Here is an 8,455-nt window from a genome sequence, read left to right on the forward strand (position 1 = left end):
GTGCACAGACATCGATGCCTGGCAGGTTTTTTCTATTACCCGCATGGCCGTATTTAAGGGGGGGGGGGGTTCTTAGGGTTCAAACCCCCCCCGAAACGTCTGACATGTTAGATTTATACAGGTTGAGAATTCAAAGTCGAAAACTTATTCACAGCTCTACCTAGGTACAAAAATGCAACAGGAAGACAATGTGGAGAGAAATCCGCCTTGGGACAATTTAGTCAGAATTTTCAAACAGTTGGAATTCCTGAAACTTGAGGAAAACAGGTTCTATTTATGTCCATAACCCACCCGCGACCCTTAAACTTTCACTTGACCGTTCTCATTTCAGTGTTGTTTCTGGTTGGAACTCAAAATTTCCCCTTTTAACTTTTAAATTCCCTGGGCTGTTAGATAAGGTGTTTAACCCCCCTCCCCTTTCATTTCTATAATTATAATATTCAAATATCGTCTTTAAGTTTAAGATAGATATACAAAAGAAAAAGTTTAATGTTTTCATTTCCCAGTTTATTGCATATTTTTATACGTTTTTTTCCGTCTTTCCTATTTATCCCCCCCCCCCCCTGCAAAATCCCTTGTTTGAACAATTTCCCTACTGGGAATATTACTGCACCATGCGCGAGATGCGTCTGCATCGTGACAAATGAATGGATCGCTTAAGGTTGAATTTAGATTTGACTGTCAAACAATCATGACTCTTATAGTCCAGTCGTTGTCCTAGCCAATAGCCTCCAGTCTCAAATTTGTCATTGCTGGATGGAAGTACCTTTGTCCTTTTAGATCGCGTCCTTGTGGTGTGATACGAGTGTGTTTCTTGTGCCGGAGTTTTAGTGCTTTGCGAACCCAAAAATGAAACGCGGTGCAGATGGGAGAAGCGGACAACTCTCGATTGGGATGTTTTTCAAGAAAAAACCTAAAAGTGAAAACGGATGTAACAGTGGTGACACCTCTAATGATAACTTCGCTGCGAAATCAACGGATGACAAGCAAAATGATATTATCACAAATGCATCAGCCGATTTGTTGGTAACTAATAGTGATAGTTCTTTCTGTGAAAATGATATTGGCCTTTACCTTAATGTAGCAAATCTCAACAATCTGAAAAAAGAACAACTTTTGAAGAATCCGTGGGTTCCTTGTTCAACATATGCTTTCCCACGCAGAACTGCACGAAATCTAAGATTTCAGCTAACGTGGTTGGAAAAGTTTCCGTGGCTAGCCTATTCCAGTAAACTGGAAGGCGCATTGTGCAAAGTGTGCGTACTGTTTTCTCGAGGGGAGGAAGGGGGTAAAGGGGGGCATCAACATTTAGGGGCTCTCGTTACCAAAGAGCACTGCAATTTAAAAAATGCTTTGGAAGATTTTGCAAACCATGCGAATACGTCATACCATAAACGGTGTTTAGAGCTAGCCGAGAATTTCATAAAAGTGACTGAAGGGAAAAGTAATAAGATAGTGGACCAATTGTGCAGCGAGCGAGCTAAACAAGGAGCTGAAAATCGCGAGAAACTGCGCTCCATTATAGAAACAATTATTCTCTGCGGTCGTCAAGAAATTGCCCTTCGCGGAACGGATGACTTTGGAAACGTGATGAAGTCTGAGGAGGCTGAAACAAACGACGGTAATTTCCGTGCCTTACTACGGTTCCGTGTAAGTGCAGGTGACGTTGTGCTTCAGAAACATTTGGAATCGGGTGCGCTCAATTCAAAGTACACAAGCCCTACCATTCAGAACGAGTTAATTACGATTTGTGGTGACATAATTAAGAAAGAGATAGTGGAGAAAGTAAATGCTGCCGAGTGTTTCTCTGTGATGGCAGACGAAACTACAGACATTTCTCGAATAGAACAGGTATCTGTGTGTGTGCGTTATGTAGATGTGAAGGAAGGTAAAATTCGCGAAGACTTTCTTGAATTTGTTCCAGCAGTCGACCTTACAGGCAAGGGCTTGGCCACGCTGCTTTCTGCAACCTTAAAAAGAAATAACATAAACTGTCATTTCTTGGTTGGACAGGGATATGACGGAGCGTCAGCCATGAGCGGTTACCTGCATGGTGTTAATGAATATATTAGGAAGGACCACCCCATGGCTCTTTACGTCCATTGTAGTGCTCATTCCTTGAACCTTGCTTTGGCAAATTCGTGTACTCTATCGTCCATACGCAATTGCCTAGGAAGCATTCAGTCTGTTGCAAATTTCTTCCGTTCGTCTGCTCAAAGAAACGAAGTTCTGAAAACGGCAATAAAAGAAAACCTACCAGAATGTCAACATGCAACTCTGTTAGGTCTTTGTGAAACAAGATGGGTCCATAAGTACGAGAGTGTTATCAGATTTAAAGAGTTGTACCCAGCTGTAGTGAATGCACTGGAGTTGCTAGAATCGTCTGCAAACAAAGAGACTGCTCAAAAGGCATGCCAATTGTTAAGTGCCATTGAAGGAGCTAAATTCGTAGTCCCCCTCCTGATTTTAGAAAACATATTTTCTTACACCCTAACTTTATGTAGACAACTCCAGGCTGTAAATGCAGACTTAGCAGAAGCTTGCAACCATGTGGACCATGTTATCAATACTTTAAATGCCATGCGCGAAAATGTAGAAGAAGAATTCAAGAAGATTTTCGCCTATGCCACTTACATGGTTACTGAAAACGGTGGCCATATGGATTTTCCCAGGATCGTGAAAAGACAAGCCCATCGAGACAATATCCCGTCTATGACCTGTGAGGAGTATTATAAGTTGAATGTTTTTCTTCCATTTCTAAACCATATTATAACACAGCTTAGTGACAGATTCCAACGCCACAGGACACTGATCTCTTCTTTGCAAAATGTTATTCCAAGTAAATGTGTTACAGCCAATAGTGAAGACCTGAAGGAATGTGTAGACTTTTATAAAAACTGCCTTCCTGAGCCCAGTATTGCCCACGCTGAATTTGCGGTGTGGAAATCAAAATGGGAGAAGCACAACACACCACCCAAGTCTGCTGTAGAAGGATTTGTGCAGTGCAATTCTTCATTATTTCCGAACATAAGTAAACTTCTACAGATACTGGCTACATTGCCAGTTTCAACTTCTTCACCGGAAAGAACATTTTCATCACTCAGACGACTGAAGACTTACCTTCGAAATTCCACCAGTGAAAATCGACTCAACGGTCTGGCATTGATGTCTGTTCATCGCAACATGAAGATAAACCCTGAGGATGTGCTCGACCAGTTTTCAAAGCGTTCTCGGCGTTTTGTATTGTAGCTTCCATTTCGGTGAGTTGTTTCCCTTTATTATTATTATTATTATTATTATTATTATCATCATCATCATCACCATTATCATCACCACGATGATCATTATTGTAGGAGAAAAGTTTGAATTTGAATTTTGTATGTGTCACATTAAAAATATGATTGCTGCCACATATTCTTCATTTCTTTATTCACTAATTCTTTTCGTTGTTGCGAGAACATCATTGAAGCATTAAGTAGACGTTTTCTGTATTTTCAAAAAAATTACTGCATATAAGTTTCTATTTTAGTTATTTTATGTCGATTTTCTACATTGTGGGTTAACCGCGACGATGAGGATGTACCTACCCATGCTTGACCAGAGTTCGAACCTGGAACCCTCTAACTTCGTACTTTACTCTTACTATTCCCGCAGGGCAGCTAGTGTAGTATTTACATTTAACCATTTTTTCGTGCCATGAAACATATATTGTTTAGTGACTGCATGTAATACTATTAACTATATGATCAATTATGGTTGAACCCCCCCCGAAATATTTTTCTGTCTACGGCCATGATTACCCGGGTCTAAAGAAGACCCGCGAGACTCGGTGTAGTTCTTGCAAGTAGACGCGAGCACTACTGTCAGTGTTGCCAACGGCCATTATATTTCACTACGCATGGAAATATTTGAATTTCTGCAAATTTGCAACCACCTTGGGCCCTGCGCATGTAGAGGCCTCGCGTCCCATGAGGTTGATACGAAAAACGTAATAAATGGAAGTGAGAAAGATAGAAAAGACTAATGTTTGTGGGCAATAAAATTAAAACATTTTTTATCTGGCTTTTTATTCTAGTTTAACGTTATAATTTGAATAAATACGTCAAATCAGAGGCGGGCGGGAGCTCTAAGCCTAAGGGGCCCCGAAAAAGTCAAAATAATTCTAATTTCTTATGTGAAACCAACGCAAAAATTGCTTGGATATTTTTATTCATTTATTATTTTCTTGAATAGAAAGCGCTTTATCTTGGCTTTCCTTCTGTCTCGTCACCTTGTATAGTATACCCGATTTTAATATGTTAATGGTAAAGCACCTCAAACTGCCACGGAGCAAAGTATGGGACATTTAAATGCTTCCGGTGTTTTAAACTGAAGAAGGGTATTGATAATATTAGCAGTTCTTCCTTCGTTCCTACAACTTCAGATGCAGCTACTGGCCTCTGTAACGGGCACGAAGATTATTTATCTTCCGAATTTCCTGATCAAGTTCTACGTTTCAGGAATGTGTTTAAATCTGAAATCAAGTGCTTTGGGAAAGTTTCTTCTCCTTGATAGCTCTACACTAGCTTCCAGTGTTCTCTGTATCCTGTACCGCCTTCTGTTTGTGGGGAAGGGATAAGTAAGCATTTGTATTTTCTTCTTTTGAATACATAAATGTCAAAGAAAGATATGTTGTAATATGTGAAAATTCAGAGGTAGAGCATCGATTTGTATAATTATTAATGTAAGTGCAGCCACAACCAGCCATTCTAAGTAATTACATAAATTTCTTGGAAGAATCTGACTGTACTTGAGGGACCCAAATGTATTTCTTGCGGACGCGTACTTTACGATTTTGTTACGGCACAGCGTCAAATATTTAATATTACAAGAACATTAAGACGTAACAACAAAATGAGATTCACAATTATTATTATCATCTAAGTCCTAAAATTCAAAGTTAACTGGTACAATTATTGTGCAACAAAGTCAAAACTGCTAATTAAAAAAAGTCAAATTAGCTGTATCAATTGATTACACCAAAGATTTCACACTTATGGTGTAAATGACTATCGTTTTAAGATTTGTTGATGTTGAAACAGATTGTGTCGAAGAGCTTGTAGGTAGATACTTTGGGTCCCTAGGCAGGATTGTGGTTTAGCGCACTCCTTTCCCCCCGCTCTATCAAGCACCGACATTTTATTTGCGTCCTTCGATATTTTCTACTTAAGCCATGGTTTGTGACATTTACATCCTACAAACTTTGAAATGAGGAAACAAATAACGACTCATTAAATAATATATAGTTTCTATTTCAAGATTCTTACTTTGTATTTCTGATTATTTTTTTTTAAAAAAAAAAATTTAGCACATTTAAGGATATTTCAGTTGTCTTACTGCCTAAAGAACATCTTAAAAAACGTACTACTCCCTCTGTCCCATAATTATAGTCCGGTATGCTAAAATGGTAGGACAGGAATAACAGACGAAGAGGCAGATGGAAAGCGCAATTTGTACTGATCCTTGAGTAGTTAAGTTGTATGACTCATTCCCTTGTTTCATGTTCTTCTTCTGCATACACCACTGTCACAGTTTGAATATCGGGCAATTATTATGAGACAACAAACAAAGGTGTACCGGACAATAATTATGGGACAGAGGGAGTATGTATTTCCTGTTTGAGGGAGTATTACTACTACTTTGGTTAATGAAATTTCCAGCAACGTGTTACTGTAGCTCTGCCAATTGTAAATTTCTCTGTCGCGTACTATTAAATATAATTTTCGTCAGAAATTAATTGTTATTATAGGCTATTATATAAATATAATAATTTGCTGACGTTTCATTAATGACTGTGTATCGATTTACATTGATATTTCAAACTTAAAGAACGGATGGGGCCTTGCATTCTAATCTCGCCCAGGGCTTCCCGATATGTTGCTACGCCACTGCGCCTAAGATTTTGTAACTTCTCAAATTAGTGTCATTATTATGTCAAACCAACTACCACATATTTTCCAAATTTGTTTCGAAGGTCTTGAAATAGGTGTGTGTGTCTTGTTCATTTTATGTCACTTTTCTGGTCTTGAAATCGTAAATCTTCTCTCGGTTTCATTTTTACGTTGTTTGTTGAAATGTCTAAATAGCATTACCTGCTATTTGCACCCGTATGAAAATACAAGCTAACAATTATATTTTGCATCGTATTACTATCAATGCGGTCTGTAGAACTAGATAACTAGCAACAACATGAGCGAACGACGATTTGTTGAAAGAGACGACAATATTCATAAACCTTTTATAATGCAAATTCTGATTTCATGTTCCATTTTATGGACCATCGTGCCTTAATGTTCGAGGGAGCGGGGGGGGGGGGGGAATCTTGAGCAACTAATTCGGATATTGAATTGGCAAAATTACATCAGAGAGAAAATCTGTTTGATTGATTGATTCATTCATTTGGTCAATTTATGCACAATAAAGCTAATCGGGACTGGACCTATAGTTTAAAGTGGGATCCGAACCACCATATGCTTCCACCGGATATCGTCCCCGGGACTCCTTGATTACAAGGCGACGACACTACCACTGCGCCATAGGGGAGCACCCCCCAAAAAATTATAATGTAGAAAAACCACCAGTCACACAAAGTTCCAAAATATTTACGATGGCACTTTTTGCGAAAATTGGTTCGTACTCCTTTACAGGTGTCAGCAGTGGCTGCGATTAGGGGCGGGGCCAAGAGGGTGCAGTTTCCCCCCCACACTTTTAGCCACTTTTGCACCACGCTAACCTCATGTACCAAGGGAAATTAAACTGTCCTCGTCCCCCTACTTTTGCACCTTGGCCCCCTAGTTTTGGAACCCAATCGCCGCCACTGGGTGTGAGTGATTCAAATGTTTTCTGGCAAGGAATAAATGTCTGCAATTTCAAAATGATAAAAGTGATGAACCTTTTAGGTGCTCCTTGACCATTTTAGAATCTAAAAGTTGGCAACGGTAACTGCGTGACTCATGTATCTGGAGACGGTGCAAAACCGGAATGAGCGTACGCTGAAGATAAGCGAGCTTCGTCTTGCAAGGCCTTCCAATTACCCGTGGGCTTTCGATGCTTGACGGGTCAAAACCCAGGTATATAGTTTTACTCGCCCGCCTGACCAGCCAGGCGGGCCTAGTAAGCGATTCTGGCCGATGTGCAGCTCTCTGGTCCCGATTAACCTATCTGTGTATAAAGTGGACTTACAACAAAAATTCAAACAAACAATAATTCCAGTTTTCCTAAATTGTAGTCCAGTCTTATGATGCAGAAATATTTTGAGGTGAATCATTTTTAAATCATTATATACAGCATTGACAAGATCTCGTTGGCTTGGTTTCTTACCTTTAACATTTGTTGTCCAAAATCAAACAGAAATATGGCAGATTTATAATTATTTAGCTTGCTGAGTCTCTGGGTAGCGTAGTGGTAACTCTACCGCCTTACAACGAAAGAGTCCCGGGTTCGATCCCTGGTGGAAGTACATTGCAAAGTGGTTCGGATCCAAGCACTTTAAATTGTATGCCCAATCCAGGTTAGCGGATCTGAGCATATAATGAACTTAAAACTTTATTTGTTGTGTTTTTGCTGGCTGTGGTTTTGCGATAGAGCATCAGGTGGAAGGTCCCTGGCGGTGACCCACCCCTCATTTGCTATGCCTATAACAGTTTCGAATTATCAAGAAACGGGTCTCCCTTATCGCACAACGCGATAGCAACCTTGCGTTCTGACGTCATCGTGGAATTCTTCCATTGTTACGCTACATGCCTAAGATGTTAGAGCAAGCTTGTTAGGTTTAGTTCTCTTAGCATAAATAATATATTTGCTATGAATTTATGTTAAGGGAACCGAACCTAACTAACTAACTAACAAACTCTCTAGCCTTCTTAAACCCGAAGGTTCATGGCTGCAGCAACACAGGCCTTCCATCTGTCCCTATCTTGAGCAAGATCTATATACTCTTTTCCATCCCTACCGATTTCCCTTAGGTCCATCTCGACGTTGTCCCTCCATCTTCGTCTTGGCCTTCCTACTGGTCTCTTACCATCAGGTTTCCCAACAAGAATCCTGAAAACTCCTCTTTCCTCTCCCATTCGTGCCACATGGCCTGCCCACCTAAGTCTTCTAGATTTAATTATTCTAATAATGTCTGGACATGAATACAAATTATGTAGTTCTAAATTATGTAACCTTCTCCACTCACCTGTCTCCTCATCCCTTTTGGGTCCAAATATTTTCCTAAGGATCTTATTTTCAAATACTCTCAATTTATGTTCCTCTTTCAATGTAAGGGACCAAGTTTCACACCCATATAATACTACAGGCAAAATTACGGTTTTGTATATTTTAACTTTTAGATTCTTAGATATTAAACGAGAAGACAAAAGTTTATGAAGAGAGAAGTAACATGCATTTCCTGAATTAAGCCTACTTTTTATTT

At 39.6% G+C, this 8,455-nt stretch overlaps 1 protein-coding gene across 1 annotated transcript; it reads left to right on the top strand.

Moving 5' to 3' along the window:
- Positions 1-849: 849 nt before the first annotated feature.
- LOC145983797 (52 kDa repressor of the inhibitor of the protein kinase-like) lies at positions 850-3,249 on the top strand. Its single transcript, XM_083116842.1, has one exon. It carries the CDS (start codon positions 850-852, stop codon positions 3,247-3,249), a length of 2,400 nt encoding a protein of 799 aa, XP_082972968.1.
- Positions 3,250-8,455: the final 5,206 nt, after the last annotated feature.

Source organism: Lepisma saccharinum, chromosome 2 (assembly GCF_977018435.1).
Source record: "Lepisma saccharinum chromosome 2, izLepSacc3.1, whole genome shotgun sequence".
NCBI classification, from domain to species: Eukaryota; Metazoa; Arthropoda; class Insecta; order Zygentoma; family Lepismatidae; genus Lepisma; species Lepisma saccharinum.